The sequence below is a fragment of the Ictalurus punctatus genome, chromosome 14 (genome assembly GCF_001660625.3).
Source record: "Ictalurus punctatus breed USDA103 chromosome 14, Coco_2.0, whole genome shotgun sequence".
NCBI lineage: Eukaryota > Metazoa > Chordata > Actinopteri > Siluriformes > Ictaluridae > Ictalurus > Ictalurus punctatus.
The window spans coordinates 21,687,829-21,709,762 of NC_030429.2; the positions used below are offsets into that span (position 1 = coordinate 21,687,829).

The window sequence follows — 21,934 nt, forward strand, 5'->3', positions numbered from 1 at the left end:
GACAAAAATATATGTTAAAATATATACTAAATAAGTTACATTGATATACATATACTGTTGATTTATTTGCTTTCAGGTCCTTGTCAACCCTAGGAAGCACTGCTCATGGTACATGGCAAATTTTATACTAACATTAAATGATTTTTACTTATGACATTGTAGCTGTAATTAAATATGTTAAATATTTAACATATTTAAACATATCACATACTTTAAAACACATAAATTTTATGTACATAAAATTCCACAAGATGTGGAATGCTACAGAGATAGGCTAGTTACAGGATAAGTTGATAAGTGGAGTGATGTGGGAATGTTCCATTTCTTAAGTGCACACAAGAAATAATTTATATATATATAAATATATATATATATATATATATATATATATATATATATATATATATATATATACACAGTGAAATAATTTTGAAATGGTGAAATAACATTAAATAAATAATGTTGCTGATCACGACAATAATATCATCAAATGTTAAAGTAAGACATAATTACATAAATAATTCGTACTTTGGAAGAGTTAGATTTTCAAGTACTAAATATTAATTAATATTAATATTACTAGCAGTCAATCAGACCCAATATAAATTAAAACACAGGAACACAATCGCTAAATTAAATAAGCCTCTCCAACCTGTTTGCTGCGTTGACTGCAGTCCAGTTAATATTGTAAGCCAACCCAGCAGCCATATTTGTGGCATCTTTGAACAATTAATGCCAGACCACTGCTCTAAAATGCTGTGCAAACCCCTGTCAGTTCTTCTGCTACAGGAGAATGGCTTTTATACACAATGCAGATCTGGTTGAATGCTGATCAGGGTGGAGCTTTAGCCAACATTGTTAGTAGTTGTTCAGTCACTATATGAAAAATAAATATTTAACACATAGAAGCTTGTGTTTGATATCAAACATGGTTTAAGTAATCCTTTGTCACACTGTGCGTGAATGATAACTGGTTTACTTAACACAAGTGCGTGTAACAAGCTTAATATAGTCTCTTATACTAACACAAGTTTGTTTCCAATGTAGGAGTACTGAACTGCAGTCATTAGACTTCCTTGTCTAATATTTATTTAAAGAGCCAAGAAACTGAATGGTGACAAAGACTTGGGTTATAATTTGCCCTTACAAAATCATAAAAACCTAATTTAAAACTAATTCTAATGAAATACAATACATACTTTGGCGCATAATTAGTATAGTTCAAATATGTAAAGAATATTAGAAGTACTTTTTTTCATGCACTTTAGTGAAATACACCTAAAATATCCTTTTTTGTATTTTTTAAAAATTATACTTAGTATATTGTAAGAGCATACAGTTGAATATATGTAATCCTTAACAGAATGAAGCATACTTAAATTAAAGTATATTGAATTGGAATTTCAACTTAAACGTATTCACTGTAAAACCGGATAGTTCATTTAATTAAAAAAAATTTAAGGAAACTAATTCCCTCAAAATTTTTAAGTTGATAAATCAATTTCTTTAAGCCAAATACACTTAAATATAACAAAAATGTAACTCAAGCTTGTTATATTTAAGTGTATTTGGCTTAAAGTAATTGATTTATCAACTTAAAAATGTTGAGGTCATATATACATTAATATTATAATATTAATGTGTATTAATGTTTGTGAATCTACACAAAATCACTCATAATATTGAAGCAGTGGGGGAAAAGCTGTATAGCTGTATGTTCAGGTGGTAGAGCGGGTTGTCCACTAATTCTCTAATCGTAGGGTTGGTGGTTCGATTCCCAGCACATGTGACTCCACATACCGAAGTGTTCTTGGGCAAGACACTGAACCCCAAATTGCTCCCGCTGGCAAGTTAGCACCTTGCATGGCAGCTCTGCTACCATTGGTGTGTGAGTGTGTGTGTGTGAATGGGTGAATGAGACACAGTGTAAAACGCTTTGGATAAAAGCGCTATATAAGTGCAGACCATTTACCATTATCATTATAGCATTATAATGGCAACGGTTTAAAGTTAAAACACCTTGATGGATTCGTGTGGATTATTGTGATATTTCTTTCATCAGCTTGAACTCTCATTCTAGTTATGTAATGCTACATTTCTCCAAATCTGTTCCCACGAAAAAAGAAATTCCTCTACCTCTTGGATGGCCTGAGGGTGAGTACATTTTCAGCAAATTTACATTGTTGGGTGAACTATTGCTTTAAAATCAGCATGATTCTCTGACAAATGCTTAGACTACTGTGAGCATAGGTGGCTCTTCAAATGTAAACAGGTTAAGAACAGATGCACTTGACTTAACATGACTTAAAGCATGTCTCCAAGCATGACAGATAGTCTTCAAAGCACAAGGGTTCAGACCACAGTTGGCTGGACTGACTTTAGTGGAAAACATGAAACTCCGTTAATGCCACAACCACACTATGAATATGTTTACAGCATTTTAAAGAGAATATATGTAAATGCTGATTTAAATATCAGAACTCTAAAAGGTGTGCATCATAGCTGACAACTACATGAAGACTGGACACTTGGTTTTGTGACTGTATATCATTCTCTTCAAATGCTGTTCAGCTTTAAATTATGGTATATTTAGTGTACGAATCCATATGGTATAAAAATATCACAATGTTTAGATATGATTTGACAATTGATTTGAATAAATATCAGAACTCTAAAAGGTGTTTACAGTTTGGTAAACAACTTTACAGTTGGTTTTGTGACTGTAAGTCATTCTCTTCAAATTCCACTGAAGTTGAACCGTGTATACCAATGTCGTATTTAACTAGCGAGACAGTCCCTTAAATCGCAAATATTGAACGTTCTCCATCAAGCCAACTTTATGCCAGTCAAATATACCCGAGTGCGTGACAAGTCAGAGATCATTCATAATTGGAATCGGATCTGATTTCGGAATCGAGTACGCCGACTCTACATGTCAAATCCCTGACCGACGATTAAACCCACTCATATCAGTTCACAGTAAGGTAGTCTATGTGCCGAATAAAAGTTTATTAATTTTATTCTAGAAAGTTAGCATATTTCAACTTCAAGTTTAAGAGATCAATGAATCGCAATGAGCCAAGAGAAGTTTTACAGACTGTTCATTTCAAATTATAAATAGGGTTAAGGGCCTTGCTTAAGGGCCTGTCTATCAGTGACAGGTTGATAGAGCTGGGATTTAAACTCAGGACCTTCTGACCACTGTCCACTGTCTTAACCACTGATCTACCACTGCTAACTTAGCAGTACAACTTATTATTCTTTTTTTTTTTTCATTTTGGATTTGTAAATGAATAATAAAAACAACAAGCCATTTTTTCAGTTTCTGATATTTGGTTCTTAACTGAATATGAAAAGGACTAATGATAGACAGATTCTCCAGCCCAGACCGTGACAAAAAGTCTATGATAAATCAGCAGGATGTACAGTTTGAGGATTTAGAAGTTAGAAGTACACTCATTATGTTTTACACCATTGTCCTTGCACTGTGTCCTTCACCGCTGAGACTCACAGGATGTATCTATGGGAGCTACATTAACTTGTAAGCATTATGCTGTGAGCAAATTGACAAGCATTCACACAAAACATTTTTTTTGGTGGTATTCACATATTATTTGCAACACTGATCATAGCTACTAATCATTCATACATACAGGGAAATTAATGTTCTCGCATAACCTTTGTAATCAATGGGAAAAACATCTGAAATACGTACTGTAAATACAGGGTAAATGATTTCTGGTAAGCCCTACAGCTGACTGAAACACTGACATTATTTTGTCAAGCCAACCTACTGAAATGCTATTTAAATTTATTATTCTTACTTTTTTTTATGAGACTAACTAATTACTTGCGTTTATATAGATCTTTTCTAGACACTCAAAGCGCTTTACATTGTATGGGGGAAATCTCAACCTAAAATTTTAACTAAGATTTCCTACTCTAACTAGTCCTGGAGCTTTAAATCTATGACCACCAAACTCAGCACAGACCTTCAGACTGTTCTGACCTGCAATGGTGCTGGGATTAAACTCTGAAGATGGATACAGAATTGCTGGACCTGAATAAAGATTCCTATAAGGAAGTTATGCTTACAGGAAGAGCTGAAACCTATTCCAGGAACCCTGGTTGTGACGGCATAGATGAGATACCGATAGTATTGCATGGCACCAAGCACACACACATTCAAACATGCCTTTCCACCTTGGGGCAATTTATTGCAGCCAGTCCATCTACATGCATGTTTTTTGGGAGATGCGAGGAAACTAGAGGTAACTCACATAGACACAGAGAGAAAAGGCCAAACGCCACTCGGAGAGTAACTCAAACTCAGGATCGATCCATTATACAGGAGCTGTGAGGCGGCAATGGTACGCTGGATCACCAGACCATAAATATACAAAAGTATTTGATAGCGGATAAGCGTGTGGTTTAGTTGGAAACTGCATTGGGTGTGTATGTGAATAATTAATGTGTCACACCTGAAACCTGTGAGATACCTATCTGCACTATTTATTTTAACTCTCTCTCTCACTGAGCAAGCAGAGAAAAACCAAGAGAACTGTGCCAGCTCAAAAGCGTCAGAGCTTCAGTTGTTGGTCCTTTGCACAAGCTAAATGCTAAAGAAATAAGCTAACAAACACCCTCGGTCAATTGGTTTCTGGTAGTGTGCCTTTGAAAAAACCTGCCACAGGTTTTAATGTTGAAAGACTTTGGCATCCATCCATTCATTTTCCATAGCACTTATCCTACACAGGGTCGTTGGGGAGCCTGGAGCCTATCCCATGGAACTCCGGGCACTAGGTGGGGGACACCCTGGACGGGATTCCAACCCATCGCAGGGCACATAGACATTCGCACACCCATTCACACACTACAGACAATTTGGAAATGCCACACAGCCTACAATACATGTCTTTCGACGGGGGGAGGAAACCGGAGTACCCGGAGGAAACCCCCAAAACACAGGGAGAACATTCAAACTCACACAGATAAGGTTCAAAACCACCAACCCCGGAGGTGCGAGGCAAACGTGTTAACCACTAAGCCACTCCCAGTCACTCGCTCTCTCTCTCTCTCGAACACACACAAACACACACACACACACATTTACACTTTCATTTTAGTATAACCTGCCAGCAGGTTTTTGGGAAGGGGGAGGAAACTGGAGAACCTATGAATCTCAATCCATACAGTAACCTGAGCTTGAAATCAGAATGGGGAAACTGGAGCTGTGAGACAGCAATGTTACCCTCCCTGCCCTTGTGCATGATTAGCTTTTTTGACGCTTGTATAAAGGGTTCTGTTTGTCTCATAGTGTGCTGAGGGCAAAATGTGCTGAGTTTCTGAATGATGCACTCAAATGTTAAAAGTTTATTCTGTAGCAGAAGAAAATAAATGGTCATGTATTTATGGCTTATAATTGATTGATTGATTAAACTTTATTAATGCCCTAGGGGAAATTTACAAAAGCATGTATGTCCATGTGTATTTGTGAATTCAGAATTCGGTGCTATAGGAGTCTACAGTTCGTATGAAATAATTCAGTGTATACTGAAATAATGATATTTTCATATATTACCAGTGGATGAATTAATCAAGCTCTATAACATTATACTTAATACTTGTTAGTTATCACTCAGTAAACACATGAATTTTAAAAAGTGAAGTGATCACTGATATTAGCATATTGTTTACTTTAAGCCTGCTTTGTGTGTGCTGGATTAAAACAGGTCTCAGACAATAAGCGTTTTGTATGCTATTTCTTTTTATTAAATAGTCTTATTGATCACAAGTGAGAAAACACAAACTGCATTTAAATTGCACTTTGTTAAAACAGCTATATGTATTTCTGAATTAAAAGCAAGACAATCTGGTCCTTTAAAAGACGCCTTTGAAAATAATCATAATAAAGCTACTTGAAATCTTTTCTAAATATCTGAGAGAAAAATGCAGTATAGGTTCTTTGTGACTGTTGTTTCTATGACATTGTTGTCACAGAACACATCCTTAGGGGTGTCTGAAGCTACGTCTCTTGCGAGTATCTCCTTTGTGAGTTTGTGTGTCCTGGACACTTAGACATTTAGTCTGGTCACAGCTGCACGCATCCACATGGAAGTAGGTGTGGGTTACTGAATGTCCATTCTGGCAGTCCAGACTCACTGTACGGTTACTGGTGCGGCTCGCCTGGCAACAGCTACAAGTCGAAGAGCCCAAATCACTGTACCTGAAACACACAGACAGACAAACAGATAGATATGAAATACAAGAGCATGGTTGAATTGATCTGAAATCATTAGAATTTGTAATGGTTATAATGGGAATTGTATTGGTTTTAATGGAAACTGTAATGGTCCCTGTCGGACTCTACTGGTAGTTTGTTGTCTTCTATTGGTGGCATGTTATGTCTAGTGGATACCATTAAAGACAAATAATGGTAATGGTTTAATTGTTTTGCAATGGTATTTGTAGTGGATACCATTAGGATTTCTTTTATGCTTTTTTTCAGCAGGGCTGATTGGTCAGAAGGTGTGTATTAGCTGCATGGCTGGGACAGAGGTTCCTTCTGTAACATGAACGTCAGGTTTATTTTAATGCATTCTTTCTAATATGTTACTGTTTCTATAGTAACAGCTCAGGGACTTGTATGGGACTTGTATAGTTGATATGGTGAATTTTTTTGTTAGGAGTCACGGGTCTGAGCGTTATGTAACAGCCATAGCGCTTTGTAAAGCTTCCCAGTATGTGGATGTCTTAAAGATAGAAGAGTTTATTCTTTTTGTGTGTGTGTGTGTGTGTGTGTGTGTGTGTGTGTGTGTGTGTGTGTGTGTGTGTGTGTGTGTGTGTGTGTGTGTTTTTGTAAAATGACAAGCTGACTGACTGGAATGTCTGTTCATAGCGTTTATAGCTGCTATAACATAAGTGTTAACAGGAACGAAATCATCTCATGGATGTGCCACAACATTAAATATAACTATAAACTGTCAAAATGCACAACATGTTCAATAATAAATTAAAATTGTAATCACTGGCAAATAACTCTGGTATAAGTGGAATAACACTTTTTCGGATTTGCTGTTATAAAAAAATGTTTCACTTTGTACACCACCTCGACATGTCTTATTTTCCTATAGTGTGATCCGATTCCTTATATATAGATACATTACAAGTATATATGTGTACTCTACTTGCGTGTGTGTGTGTGTGTGAGAAAGAGAGAGAGAGAGAGAGAGAGAGAGAGAGAGAGAGAGAGAGAAAGCATTTACTCACTTGCTATAGCTGTTACAGTGTCCCTGACAGTGTGTTTGTTCCACCTTGACCTTTGACCAGCAGTTGTTGTGAATGATGTGATCAATAGTGGTCTGAACTTTACATCCAGTGTCCTTCGGCACACCTGAAAACACACACACACAATACCATAATTTTCTTGAACCACTGTAGTTGTTGAATTATTGGGTGTTGTCCAGTAATTGTATAGTGCTACTCACATTCTTTGCAGCAACGGTTAGCAGAAAGCAGCACAGTACCCTGCAGATAAAGATCACACCAGAACGTTTGTGTTGTTGTATGATCGTAAAACCAATTAACCATAAGCAGTCCTTATACAAAAACATATTTAACGTCCCAATTTTCTTTTCCTAATCTGTACTATAAATTCCAACAATGACCATTATGATACAACAATGTTCTATAATAGACAGTAAAAGTCCTTATTATTATTACTAACCTCAAACCGGTTATATTACATATGGAATTTGTGTGAATTTATGAGAAACATTACATGCTCATTCTCAGGACAAATCCACCCACAAATGAACATATATTGTACTATTTGGTCATTTTTATATAATGTGTTCATTTTATTCAAGCAAGCACATAATCTCTTCGACAATCCAGTACTTAAAGTTAATAGTCTTGTGTGTGTGAGACCCTTACAGGCTGGCAATCGTTGAGGTTGAATGGTGGGCAGTGGATATTGTACTTAGTAACCAGATATTCTCCATTAGTCTTTGTGCAGGTGAACGTTTCACAGGGATTGTGTAATGGAGTCCATTCTTTTCCACTCTGCACACAGACCAGTACACATGAAATCTCACAGAGTACTCCTCGACAAAAGCAAAACTTAGAAGTCACATTTGTTTTAGAGTATCGTTTTTACAGACCTAACAAACAGGCATAAATTGTACACTTGCACTTACACTTTCAGAATGTTTGCATATGATTTATTTCCTACACCTCAATAGTTCTCTGAACATTACCTCCAAGACGTGTATTGTGCCGTTGTAGTTAAGGACACATTTGATCTTTACGCATTTTCCACAGCATTCAGCAGTGTTTGATTCCACATACTTATATCCCTGAGAGAAAGAAACATTCATTAGTTTGTGACAGTTACACTGTTTGAGCATTGATTGTTTTGTTTTTTTGTTACAGGTCGAATATGAATGTAATATGACATATTTGGCATTCACTTATATTTCTTTTTTCCCCGTGCAGACAAATTGGGAAATTGCATAATAGAAACAAAAACAAATTGAGTACAAATGACCAATCTATAACTAGACAGTACTCTCTTTCTCAGTATAGGATAAAACCATCTTTTTGCTCTCTCAAGAAAAAGCGTTTCCTTCAGTCAGGAAGTTTGACAAATAGGAATAGGAATACTGAACTCATGTAAAATATGAATCAGTTGATGCATTACTACATATGAGACGTTCGTAATTAATAGAATTAATAGACACAATGATTAATGATTAATCAATAGATTAATTATGATTCATTAATAGAATTAATAGTTAATAAATAGTTCCATATTAGACTTGCCAAATTGATTGCCATCACAGAAATGAGGCATTAATCGATATAAATACAATGCCCTGGAACGCACACAGATTTGAGTGAACCCTATTAAACTGCATGAAAAGACACAACGTGAGTTTGAGTTTCACAAAGTGTTTTAGGCAGATGATTTTTTTGCAGTTGCACTGATGGTCATGGTAATATTAAGAATTTATAACACTGTGACTTATTTCTCGCACATGATCATGAAAATATGGGCCATACTGTATGGGATGGAATACAACATTTACATCTATTCATTCTGCAGTTTCTTCTACACTGAGTGACCTTCTATAGAGGCAGGATACAATCCTAGCAACTGAGTGTTAAGGCACTTGCCCAAGGACCCCTCAGTGGTTTGCTACAGGTCTTAAGATTCAAACTCAGAACCTTATGATCGTTATCTCTGAGCATTAAACCCCCTGAATTAACATTCTGCGCAATGTCTCCATGTATATCGTACTCCTTTCATTGCTGACCAGGCATAAATTCCCAAAACAGATATTGTTCTGCAGTTCATTAAAGTTATAACATGTGCACGTAGAGTTTATCAATGAAGTAACACATTTGGTCAAATTGTTATATGGACTGTGGGAGAAAGATAACCAAAACTCACTGGTTCACACTTCTCATTGCACGTCACTACGACACAGCGGATCTTACGCAGTTGTGTATTCGGATCCAAATCATGGGTGCAGCTACAATTCTGGCAGTCAACCACAGGGATTGAAGTACCAGGCTGGAATGGAGAGTTTTAATATGTAATTATTCATAGAGGACATGGTTGTTATAGCTACAATACATGCAACACACAGTTTGTGTGTGACTTTTTAGCAATGCTGTATTCTTTCTCAGTTACCTCATACTCCAGTCCTTTATGTACGCAGACATTCTTTGGCTCTGCGAGAACAAACCATGCAATTGTAAATAGATATTACAAAAAACATTTATGATATTATGGTGTGACATGCTGAATGATATTCATATTTGTCATTAGTGTTAATACCGCATGTGAATTCAGGGCAGCATTTCCCTTCAGGCACTTTGGCTACAGGAGCGAAGCCGATTGGACACCAATTCTTTATACTGGGACAGGTGCTGCTCTCACAGCCTGAAATAAGTGCAAGAAAGTCATGGAGTAATGTAAGACACGGATTTACACTATACCATGTTGCTGGTTTCAGTGAATGACAGCAGTAGAATTCACCAAAACAAGAAGAACTAACCCTTACATTATGACTCATGTCTACGTACAAACACTACATAATGAATTTCATTCTCCAAAAGCATGTAAGATTTCTGTGTTTGATAGAACAAACAATAATACAACAGAAGAATCACAAGCAAACATTAAGCAACAACAACAATAACAAAAATAATGACGCTATCTTACGGCAGGTAAGAATAGTGCAACAGGCATCTGACGGATCTGTCGCATTGACCACAATAAATCCTGGCTCGCTGCAAGTTATTTGGTTGTTTGAACACTGCTTTGGTTTACACTTGATGGATGCAGATGCCTTATCACAGACACAATCCTGGCAACCATACTGGAACTTTTCTCCAAACTGCCATTTAAAATCACAGACAATGTTAATGTATTATTTGGTTCTACAGATGTACAGTGCAGTCACTATCCTAAATCTTATATTTCCATATCTTCTTGAGGTCATCCATTCATCCAGGCAGAATTACCCATATATATTATTTCTAGTAGTTGTCATGGCCTTCATGCCTTGCTTGGCCAATGACCTGGGCTAACAAGGAGAACACATTTTGATGATAGACACCAAGAGTACCAATAGGCCAGTTGATGATGACGACATAACAAGTAGGATAATATGTAATATATATATATATATATATATATATATATATATATATATATATATATATATATATATATATATATATATAATAAAGCATGGTAAAGTATCAATCAGTGTTACTGAATAGTTGTTACAAATGGAAAGGGTTGTGGCTTTAACTAACTTCCTAAGCAAGAAGGACCTGAACTTACCTCTCGTCCTTGACCAGAGGGGTCCAAGCATCCTACAAAGACAGAGAGATATCAAACATTGGGGCAGATATTACTATATTACTACTACTACTGCTACTACTACTACTACTACTACTACTACTACTACTACTACTACTTAATTGACCATGGCATAACTTCACAATTAATTTAACATATTTACAGTACAGATGGTAGAAGTGTGATGTTTGTTTTATCCTTGAACGTGACCTTTAGGCAGCATGCTGTGTCTGGATTGTATTATTATGCTGTTTATCCAATAGAAATAATCATTTCAGTTAAAGAAATATATCAATTATTCGTTTAAAAAGGTTTTTCAAGTTACAAAATTGATTATCAGATGTGGCCACCATAATACCAAGCTATTTGAGAAGGTTGTACAGACAAAGCCCTTCCTCTGTGAAACCCACAAAATGAATATTAACTGAACTTGAAACTACAATTACAGTTTTATCTTAAGGTCAGATGAGACCAAAATCTAAATATTTGGTCATAAACAGCATCCGAATGAAAAATGGACACTGCATACATGGAACAGCAGCCAAACCCACTGTACAATGCAGTGTAGCCTCTGCCAAGAAATTTAGACTTGGTTGTAAATGGATTTTTTTTAAACAAAATAACTAAACCTACTGAAACCTGTGCTCTCATGAAAATTATCTGCCTTCTCTGGAGGTGAATCTATACTTATCTCATGCGATCAGGTTATAGAGACAGACTAATTACTTACCACATTTGTCAACACACACGTCTGACTCCTTACTGAAGAGCTGCGTGCCATCAGGACAGAAACAACCCTCAGTAGTCATGTTCAGAATATTGTCTCCAGGCCTTTTAATAAAAATAATTAAAGACACTTAACCTTCAGAAATTACATCATTATCTGAATACATCCTAATAGTTGTGCTCCCATTGACATTAGGAATATAAATGCAGACTGAATTCACATATCAGCCACCTTTATCACTAGTCCTTAGTGACATACACAGCCACTTCAGGTACAATGAGTTAGATGATATATGTATATTGGTTAGTACTGTATATTGTGGTAAAACACACATTTATTAGTGATTAGTAATGAAAAATAAATTAGATATAAATGCACACGTGTCTTTGCAGGTTGGAGGTTCAGGAGGTCCACAGGCTCGGTACACTTTGTCTGCTGGACAACCGGGAGCTGAGGAATTAACATTCAACATAACATTTTGTTATGGACAAACAAGCTCCTCGAGCGCATCAATACATTATCTTACAATACAAATTTTATACTTGTTATTTTTTCACTTGCATTTTGTGTTCTGTCACTATGTTTTCATGAGATTGGGCTGATGCATGTTCATAAAATGGCCTGCTGCATATGGTCAGTTGGCTTACCGCATAGATCAGTGTGGTTCCTCCAGTTTATGCAGATACCATACTCTGAGCAAACTCTTGCATAGGTCCAAAGACTGGTGCAGACTACAGCTGGGTTGGTCATATGACAACTGTCAAACTGGCAGCCAGTTAAGAAGTTTTCAGGGGAGACGTGGGGATGACACTCGCTAAACACTCTGGAAGAAAGTGAGTCAAACTTGTAAAAAAGTTGCATATGCTGTGTGAAAGACTGCAGTTTTGGTGCTAACAAAATGAGCAGTATGATATATCAATTGATAACGATCCTGGATTTGTCCAGTGCCAGTTATTAGACTCTTGTGGTAAGTTGTAAACAGGTATCAATGCAAACAGAATTGAATTGATCAGAAATTAGATGATTTTCACCTCTTACTTAGTTGTACTTAGTTTACAAAGAAAAATGTGTGTTCATTTTTTAAAGTGAAACCTAGCAAAGTGAACAATGGATATAATACTCACTCGCTCTTCATAAGCTCACACACTGGGTTGATTGGACATGGCTTTACTGGCCTCTCTGTTGGTGGTTGTTTGCATTCTGTGTTTATGTTCAGCTCTGTAGCTTGCCATTGGTCTGCCATTACTGCACAGCTATCTACAAGTTTTCCATCTGGTAGCATGCAGTCATCTTCCTTGATGTTGTTGCAGGTACCTGAGAGAATTAAAAGTACAAGATTTAGACATTGCCATAATACATATATTGTGCAATTATGTAATAATTTGACATGATGTTTAACAATATAATAAAATAATCATGAATGGCTATTAATGCCAGGCTTAATGTAAATAGATAAGTATATATCTCTTGATATAAGTTTTTCATTTAGTTAAACTTTTTAAATATTTTATTATAAAATAGTTGCAATTATATTTCCATACCACAGTGTCCTTGAGTGTTGTTCCCAAAATGCTGGAATGGCAGTTCGACACTGAAACCAGTGACTCCAAACATCACAACAACCCCCAGATGTGGAATCCTTAGGATTAAGCTCAACCCTGAGGTCACCACGTTCACACCATTTCTAGTAAATGGTAATGTCAGAGCAGACTGCTCTAATAAAGCCTGCATTGATAAAAGTAGGACAAATGAACCGCAATTAAGCAGTTACCTTGCTGAGCATAACCAATTCAATTCCAAACTCCAGAAAATAATTTCCTTATTCTTGACTGTAAGAAAATCAATAATATACTTTTGTGTAGATGTTCAGGTGTTAAATCTCACCTCCAGCTTGGCAGCTCCTATAAGGTTGTGGTTTTTCAGTGTGATCATTAGATTGTTGTAGGACACAATGATAGATCTCGGGCAGGACACAGACTCTTCGGGGTCACAATTGACATTATCAATGTAAATTGTCAAGTGGTGTTTAGGCTTGATTTCTTTCATTAAAACATATGTGCATGCTCCTTGATGACTATAGAACAGTCCATCAAATGTTATATAGTGAGGATCACCCCAGCCTTCACAAAAGCCTGAAATAGAGAAAGTGATTTTATTGCTTGTATTTCCTTCAGTATATTTAAATTTCAAATAGTACATTTTCATTTATTTGATAAATTTATTTTTAAAAAAATTATTGGACGCAAGGGGTTTGACACTGGCCTTATTTAGTCAACATTCAGATAATGATCTAAATTTGGAAGCAAAGTGTATGAATAAATTTGAAATAGTTCACTAATATGTGTATTATTCATGTGTTTGGACTTTAGATGGGTGCATGCAATTCACTCACAGTCACAAGCACGTTCTTTACAGCAGTAGTACTCATCATACGCCTCCACAGGTTTTTTGCCATTTGAACAAGTGATGTTTTCAAGAGGTTTACATTCATATGGGATAATCTCAATCGTATTGTTTTCAATGCACCTGGCCATTGTGCAATTACAGATCGTAAATGTCTCGTTTTCCTATCATCAGAAAATATAGTATATTTTAACAGTGGTCTATGCATTATCAAACAACATATCAGTTTAGTTACATTGATATGTAAATATTCACAAAATATATTGGCATTCTCAGTTGAATGAATGTTTAAATTTAATTTAGTCTAAATTTAAAAAAAAAAAAAAAAAATGCTTTCCATCCAGACCTTTGTAAAATCTAATGATCTCAAAATACATTACTACAGTTGTTATTATTTAACTTTTTCTGAGTTATTTTACAACCTTTGTTTTTTTTTTTTTTTTACCCAAATATCCAGTGCCATTACAGTTGGTTAAAGATACAAACCAAGTCTAACACTTCTATTGTTGAAATGTCTGGCAAGTTTTCTTCTTTTTGGGTGTGAGGGTACAAATTGTACTTGCCATTTTAATCTGACCTTTAAACACCATTAAAAACATACTGCCATATTCAGCCAAATAGGCTCAGTTACTGTATGTAATTAAAAACATTCAAGGAAGTAAATCTGTGAGAGGTATCCAATCAGTGTGAATTAAAAAGGCTTTATCATGCACTACATTATTTACAGTATGTGTGCCACTGTGTTATACTTACAGTTACTCCCCATTCTTCGCAATTTTTCCCTGGAGGTTTTGTTGTTGTCACCGGAGGTTTTGTTGTTAGCGTCACTGGAGATTTTGTTGTTGGGCATACTCCTGTTGTGTTGTGTATTACACAACTATCCTTACAGATCATGGTCAAGCATATACCTGAGCCAATGTACTTATTTTCAAATATTGTTGCACCTATAAAAATGAACATTAAAAGAGAAAAAGAGGTAAATGTCATAAAATAATCATGTAAGGCTCATTTTAAAAAAGAAAACAAAATTGATTAATACAAACATTGCTTTACATGATAAATTACACTCTGATACTTTACAAGCTTTTGAACAGTAGAAATAAATAGTAGAAATCTCCAACCTGGTCTATAATGTGTTCCATTTATTATGCAGAAACACTCTGTGGTTGGGGTAAGGACAGTTGTTGCAGTTGTTGTTTTGGTAGTTGTTCCAGTGGTAGATGTTGACCCAGTTTGAATTGTTGTGCTTCCTTCAGTTGTTGTACTTGATACAGGAGTTGTAGTTGTTGGCCCCACTGTAGTAGTTGTTGGTTGGGTAGTTGTTCCAGTGGTAGATGTTGACCCAGTTTGAATTGTTGTGCTACCTTCAGCTGTTGTACTTGTTGGCCCCACTGTAGTAGTTGTTGGTTGGGTAGTTGTTCCAGTGGTAGATGTTGACCCAGTTTGAATTGTTGTGCTTCCTTCAGCTGTTGTACTTGATACAGGAGTTGTAGTTGTTGGCCCCACTGTAGTAGTTGTTGGTTGGGTAGTTGTTCCAGTGGTAGATGTTGACCCGGTTTGAATTGTTGTCCTTCCTTCAGTTGTTGTACTTGATACAGGAGTTGTAGTTGTTGGCCCCACTGTAGTAGTTGTTGGTTGGGTAGTTGTTCCAGTGGTAGATGTTGGCCCAGTTTGAATTGTTGTGCTACCTTCAGTTGTTGTAGTTGTTGGCCCCACTGTAGTAGGTGTTGGTTGGGTAGTTGTTCCAGTGGTAGATGTTGACCCAGTTTGAATTGTTGTGCTTCCTTCAGTTGTTGTACTTGATTTTGGAGTTGTAGTTGTTGGCCCCACTGTAGTAGTTGTTGGTTGGGTAGTTGTTCCAGTGGTAGATGTTGACCCAGTTTGAATTGTTGTGCTTCCTTCAGTTGTTGTACTTGATACAGGAGTTGTAGTTGTTGGCCCCACTGTAGTAGTTGTTGGTTGGGTAGTTGTTCCAGTGGTAGATGTTGACCCAGTTTGAATTGTTGTGCTACCTTCAGCTGTTGTACTTGTTGGCCCCACTGTAGTAGGTGTTGGTTGGGTAGTTGTTCCAGTGGTAGATGTTGACCCAGTTTGAATTGTTGTGCTTCCTTCAGTTGTTGTACTTGATCCAGGAGTTGTAGTTGTTGGCCCCACTGTAGTAGTTGTTGGTTGGGTAGTTGTTCCAGTGGTAGATGTTGACCCGGTTTGAATTGTTGTCCTTCCTTCAGTTGTTGTACTTGATACAGGAGTTGTAGTTGTTGGCCCCACTGTAGTAGTTGTTGGTTGGGTAGTTGTTCCAGTGGTAGATGTTGGCCCAGTTTGAATTGTTGTGCTACCTTCAGTTGTTGTAGTTGTTGGCCCCACTGTAGTAGGTGTTGGTTGGGTAGTTGTTCCAGTGGTAGATGTTGACCCAGTTTGAATTGTTGTGCTTCCTTCAGTTGTTGTACTTGATTTTGGAGTTGTAGTTGTTGGCCCCACTGTAGTAGTTGTTGGTTGGGTAGTTGTTCCAGTGGTAGATGTTGACCCAGTTTGAATTGTTGTCCTTCCTTCAGTTATTGTACTTGATCCAGGAGTTGTAGTTGTTGGCCCCACTGTAGTAGTTGTTGGTTGGGTAGTTGTTCCAGTGGTAGATGTTGACCCGGTTTGAATTGTTGTCCTTCCTTCAGTTGTTGTACTTGATACAGGAGTTGTAGTTGTTGGCCCCACTGTAGTAGTTGCTGGTTGGGTAGTTGTTCCAGTGGTAGATGTTGGCCCAGTTTGAATTGTTGTGCTACCTTCAGTTGTTGTAGTTGTTGGCCCCACTGTAGTAGGTGTTGGTTGGGTAGTTGTTCCAGTGGTAGATGTTGACCCAGTTTGAATTGTTGTGCTTCCTTCAGTTGTTGTACTTGATACAGGAGTTGTAGTTGTTGGCCCCACTGTAGTAGTTGTTGGTTGGGTAGTTGTTCCAGTGGTATATGTTGACCCAGTTTGAATTGTTGTGCTACCTTCAGCTGTTGTACTTGTTGGCCCCACTGTAGTAGTTGTTGGTTGGGTAGTTGTTCCAGTGGTAGATGTTGACCCAGTTTGAATTGTTGTGCTTCCTTCAGTTGTTGTACTTGATACATGAGTTGTAGTTGTCGGCCCCACTGTAGTAGTTGTTGGTTGGGTAGTTGTTTCTGTGGTAGATGTTGACCCAGTTTGAATTGTTGTCCTTCCTTCAGTTATTGTACTTGATCCAGGAGTTGTAGTTGTTGGCCCCACTGTAGTAGTTGTTGGTTGGGTAGTTGTTCCAGTGGTAGATGTTGACCCGGTTTGAATTGTTGTCCTTCCTTCAGTTGTTGTACTTGATACAGGAGTTGTAGTTGTTGGCCCCACTGTAGTAGTTGTTGGTTGGGTAGTTGTTCCAGTGGTAGATGTTGGCCCAGTTTGAATTGTTGTGCTACCTTCAGTTGTTGTAGTTTTTGGCCCCACTGTAGTAGGTGTTGGTTGGGTAGTTGTTCCAGTGGTAGATGTTGACCCAGTTTGAATTGTTGTGCTTCCTTCAGTTGTTGTACTTGATTTTGGAGTTGTAGTTGTTGGCCCCACTGTAGTAGTTGTTGGTTGGGTAGTTGTTTCTGTGGTAGATGTTGACCCAGTTTGAATTGTTGTCCTTCCTTCAGTTATTGTACTTGATCCAGGAGTTGTAGTTGTTGGCCCCACTGTAGTAGTTGTTGGTTGGGTAGTTGTTCCAGTGGTAGATGTTGACCCGGTTTGAATTGTTGTCCTTCCTTCAGTTGTTGTACTTGATACAGGAGTTGTAGTTGTTGGCCCCACTGTAGTAGTTGTTGGTTGGGTAGTTGTTCCAGTGGTAGATGTTGGCCCAGTTTGAATTGTTGTGCTACCTTCAGTTGTTGTAGTTGTTGGCCCCACTGTAGTAGGTGTTGGTTGGGTAGTTGTTCCAGTGGTAGATGTTGACCCAGTTTGAATTGTTGTGCTTCCTTCAGTTGTTGTACTTGATTTTGGAGTTGTAGTTGTTGGCCCCACTGTAGTAGTTGTTGGTTGGGTAGTTGTTCCAGTGGTAGATGTTGACCCAGTTTGAATTGTTGTGCTTCCTTCAGTTGTTGTACTTGATACAGGAGTTGTAGTTGTTGGCCCCACTGTAGTAGTTGTTGGTTGGGTAGTTGTTCCAGTGGTAGATGTTGACCCAGTTTGAATTGTTGTGCTTCCTTCAGTTGTTGTACTTGATACAGGAGTTGTAGTTGTTGGCCCCACTGTAATAGTTGTTGTTTGGGTAGTTGTTCCAGTGGTAGATGTTGACCCAGTTTGAATTGTTGTGCTTCCTTCAGTTGTTGTACTTGATACAGGAGTTGTAGTTGTCAGCCCCACTGTAGTAGTTGTTGGTTGGGTAGTTGTTCCAGTGGTAGATGTTGACCCAGTTTGAATTGTTGTCCTTCCTTCAGTTGTTGTACTTGACACATGAGTTGTAGTTGTTGGCACCACTCGAGTAGTTGTTGGTTGGGTAGTTGTTGATTCAGTTGTTGATTCAGTTGTACTAAGAATGATTTGAGGGGAACTATTTACAACATTAGATGTCCTTGTAACTATTACTGGCGTCTGAGATGTGCTTGATTCAGTTGTAAATACCAGAGTACTTGTTGGTTGGGTAGTTGTTCCAGTGGTAGATGTTGACCCAGTTTGAATTGTTGTGCTTCCTTCAGTTGTACTTGATTTTGGAGTTGTAGTTGTTGGCCCCACTGTAGTAGTTGTTGGTTTTGTAGTTGTTCCAGTGGTAGATGTTGACCCAGTTTGAACTGTTGTGCTTCCTTCAGTTGTTGTACTTGATACAGGAGTTGTAGTTGTTGTTGGTGTTGTTGTTGGTGTAGAACACCATTCACAACAGAGTACTCTAATTTCATAATCAAAACATTTGTATGGCCTTGCTGTCTGTTTCCTCTTTTCACATTTTAAACCAAATGAAACATCACACTGAACAACCTGACCTGTTTCTTGTACAAATTCTTCCAAAGACATATCAGGACTTTGTAAACATCTACACTGTATGTCTTCTGGATGTTCACATATTTCCTTTCCACTCTTAGTGATATTTTCATATGTCTCAAAATCATTTCCCCCTCCTGTTTTTGGGTTATCCACGTTAATCCAGTCAGACCATTCACATTTAGGAATGCATGGTTTAGTGACTGTAGTTGTTGTCTCCACTGGAGTAGTTGTTAATTGGGTACTTGTTTCAGTGCTAGGTGTTAAAGTTGAAGTATGCATTGATGTAAAGGTTTCTGTATGGGTTTCGGTTGAGATATGGGTAGTGTGTGTAGTAGTAGAGGGCCCTTCAGTTGTTGTAGTTGTTGGCCCCACTGTAGTAGTTGTTGGTTGGGTAGTTGTTCCAGTGGTAGATGTTGACCCAGTTTGAATTGTTGTGCTTCCTTCAGCTGTTGTACTTGATACAGGAGTTGTAGTTGTTGGCCCCACTGTAGTAGTTGTTGGTTGGGTAGTTGTTTCTGTGGTAGATGTTGACCCAGTTTGAATTGTTGTCCTTCCTTCAGTTATTGTACTTGATCCAGGAGTTGTAGTTGTTGGCCCCACTGTAGTAGTTGTTGGTTGGGTAGTTGTTCCAGTGGTAGATGTTGACCCGGTTTGAATTGTTGTCCTTCCTTCAGTTGTTGTACTTGATACAGGAGTTGGAGTTGTTGGCCCCACTGTAGTAGTTGTTGGTTGGGTAGTTGTTCCAGTGGTAGATGTTGACCCAGTTTGAATTGTTGTGCTACCTTCAGCTGTTGTACTTGTTGGCCCCACTGTAGTAGTTGTTGGTTGGGTAGTTGTTCCAGTGGTAGATGTTGACCCAGTTTGAATTGTTGTGCTTCCTTCAGTTGTTGTACTTGATACATGAGTTGTAGTTGTAGGCCCCACTGTAGTAGTTGTTGGTTGGGTAGTTGTTTCTGTGGTAGATGTTGACCCAGTTTGAATTGTTGTCCTTCCTTCAGTTATTGTACTTGATCCAGGAGTTGTAGTTGTTGGCCCCACTGTAGTAGTTGTTGGTTGGGTAGTTGTTCCAGTGGTAGATGTTGACCCGGTTTGAATTGTTGTCCTTCCTTCAGTTGTTGTACTTGATACAGGAGTTGTAGTTGTTGGCCCCACTGTAGTAGTTGTTGGTTGGGTAGTTGTTCCAGTGGTAGATGTTGACCCAGTTTGAATTGTTGTCCTTCCTTCAGTTGTTGTACTTGACACATGAGTTGTAGTTGTTGGCACCACTCGAGTAGTTGTTGGTTGGGTAGTTGTTGATTCAGTTGTTGATTCAGTTGTACTAAGAATGATTTGAGGGGAACTATTTACAACATTAGATGTCCTTGTAACTATTACTGGCGTCTGAGATGTGCTTGATTCAGTTGTAAATACCGGAGTACTTGTTGGTTGGGTAGTTGTTCCAGTGGTAGATGTTGACCCAGTTTGAATTGTTGTGCTTCCTTCAGTTGTACTTGATTTTGGAGTTGTAGTTGTTGGCCCCACTGTAGTAGTTGTTGGTTTTGTAGTTGTTCCAGTGGTAGATGTTGACCCAGTTTGAATTGTTGTGCTTCCTTCAGTTGTTGTACTTGATACAGGAGTTGTAGTTGTTGTTGGTGTTGTTGTTGGTGTAGAACACCATTCACAACAGAGTACTCTAATTTCATAATCAAAACATTTGTATGGCCTTGCTGTCTGTTTCCCCTCTTCACATTTTAAACCAAATGAAACATCACACTGAACAACCTGACCTGTTTCTTGTACAAATTCTTCCAAAGACATATCAGGACTTTGTAAACATCTACACTGTATGTCTTCTGGATGTTCACATATTTCCTTTCCACTCTTAGTGATATTTTCATATGTCTCAAAATCATTTCCCCCTCCTGTTTTTGGGTTATCCACGTTAATCCAGTCAGACCATTCACATTTAGGAATGCATGGTTTAGTGACTGTAGTTGTCTCTACTGGAGTAGTTGTTGATTGGGTACTTGTTTCAGTGCTAGGTGTTAAAGTTGAAGTTTGCGTTGATGTAGAGGTTTCTGTATAGGTTGTGGTTGAGATATGGGTAGTGTGTGTAGTAGTAGAGGGCCCTGTTGTGCTCTGGGTGGTGCTTTCGGTTGTCGTTGATGGTAGTGGTGTGGGGCAGGGATAGCTGCCATTGATAACAGTGCTATTTTTGCATATAGCATAGTAACATGTTCCCATGTTGTCCGTTACATTGTATATGACATCAGACTCATTATATTGTGTTCCATTGTAACTGCAGCACCCTTTAAGAGACAAAGTGCATTTATTAAGTATTATCACTGATGATATAAGAGTAAACTTAATAAACTAATTTTATATTCATTCAGTTAGGGCACTGAATAACTATGTGTGTCCTATTTTCTTGGGTGCACCCGATACTTTTGCATGCAGCATTTCAAGAAATTTTTCATGACTTTGGTGCGCGCATTTAGTTACTCTACACAACTGAAATTGCACAAGAATGAGACAATTGGTACAACAAAATAGAAATTACATTCAGTAATGAAAGAATAGAAACCTACGGACAATATCTAAAGTTAGCTGTTAGATGTCAGTTCTGAGAGCTTTGAGATGCATGTTGACTCAGTTATTGAGTATGCTAATCGTAAGTGACTTAAAGTAGCATAAATTAGGCAGTGGTGACTCAGGGGGAAGTAGGAGTCATATCATGGCTGACACTATGCTCTGGCCCTAGCTCTCTATCAAGCTAGGATATGTGTGTGTGTGGGGGGGGGGGTTATAATTTCACTGTAGTGAACATATTCATTTCTTTCAATAGAAAATAACATTTTATTTACCAAAAAAATTTTTTTTTTTTTAAACGGAGGACTCAGAGCGAAATATTCCGAAAAGCAGCCGGTAAGAGTCCAGCGTAGGTGTGAACTCCTTTAAAAAGCATCTCAGGGAAATTCCTCAAGAAATCG

At 37.8% G+C, this 21,934-nt stretch overlaps 2 protein-coding genes across 2 annotated transcripts in view; both read right to left on the reverse strand.

The window, feature by feature from the left end:
• LOC108274765 (mucin-2) overlaps positions 1–770 on the reverse strand; it is a 40,411-nt gene extending 39,641 nt beyond the window's left edge. The window contains exon 1 of the mRNA XM_053685553.1: positions 653–770. Within this exon, the coding sequence (XP_053541528.1) occupies positions 653–719 (67 nt within the window). The 5' untranslated portion in view covers positions 720–770. The remainder of the gene's footprint in view (positions 1–652) is intronic.
• A 4,979-nt stretch (positions 771–5,749) lies between these two features.
• LOC108274764 (mucin-2) overlaps positions 5,750–21,934 on the reverse strand; it is a 29,073-nt gene continuing 12,888 nt past the window's right edge. Inside the window, exons 28-46 of the mRNA XM_053685554.1 lie at positions 15,128–21,253; positions 14,760–14,950; positions 13,996–14,170; positions 13,488–13,735; positions 13,145–13,328; positions 12,728–12,917; positions 12,251–12,426; positions 11,984–12,053; positions 11,607–11,707; positions 10,859–10,890; positions 10,232–10,406; positions 9,845–9,949; positions 9,698–9,738; positions 9,455–9,577; positions 8,259–8,357; positions 7,936–8,064; positions 7,488–7,527; positions 7,270–7,393; positions 5,750–6,226 (exon numbers count right to left, since the gene is read on the reverse strand). Coding sequence (XP_053541529.1) covers positions 6,010–6,226; positions 7,270–7,393; positions 7,488–7,527; positions 7,936–8,064; positions 8,259–8,357; positions 9,455–9,577; positions 9,698–9,738; positions 9,845–9,949; positions 10,232–10,406; positions 10,859–10,890; positions 11,607–11,707; positions 11,984–12,053; positions 12,251–12,426; positions 12,728–12,917; positions 13,145–13,328; positions 13,488–13,735; positions 13,996–14,170; positions 14,760–14,950; positions 15,128–21,253 — 8,546 coding nt within the window. The 3' untranslated portion in view covers positions 5,750–6,009. The remainder of the gene's footprint in view (positions 6,227–7,269; positions 7,394–7,487; positions 7,528–7,935; positions 8,065–8,258; positions 8,358–9,454; positions 9,578–9,697; positions 9,739–9,844; positions 9,950–10,231; positions 10,407–10,858; positions 10,891–11,606; positions 11,708–11,983; positions 12,054–12,250; positions 12,427–12,727; positions 12,918–13,144; positions 13,329–13,487; positions 13,736–13,995; positions 14,171–14,759; positions 14,951–15,127; positions 21,254–21,934) is intronic.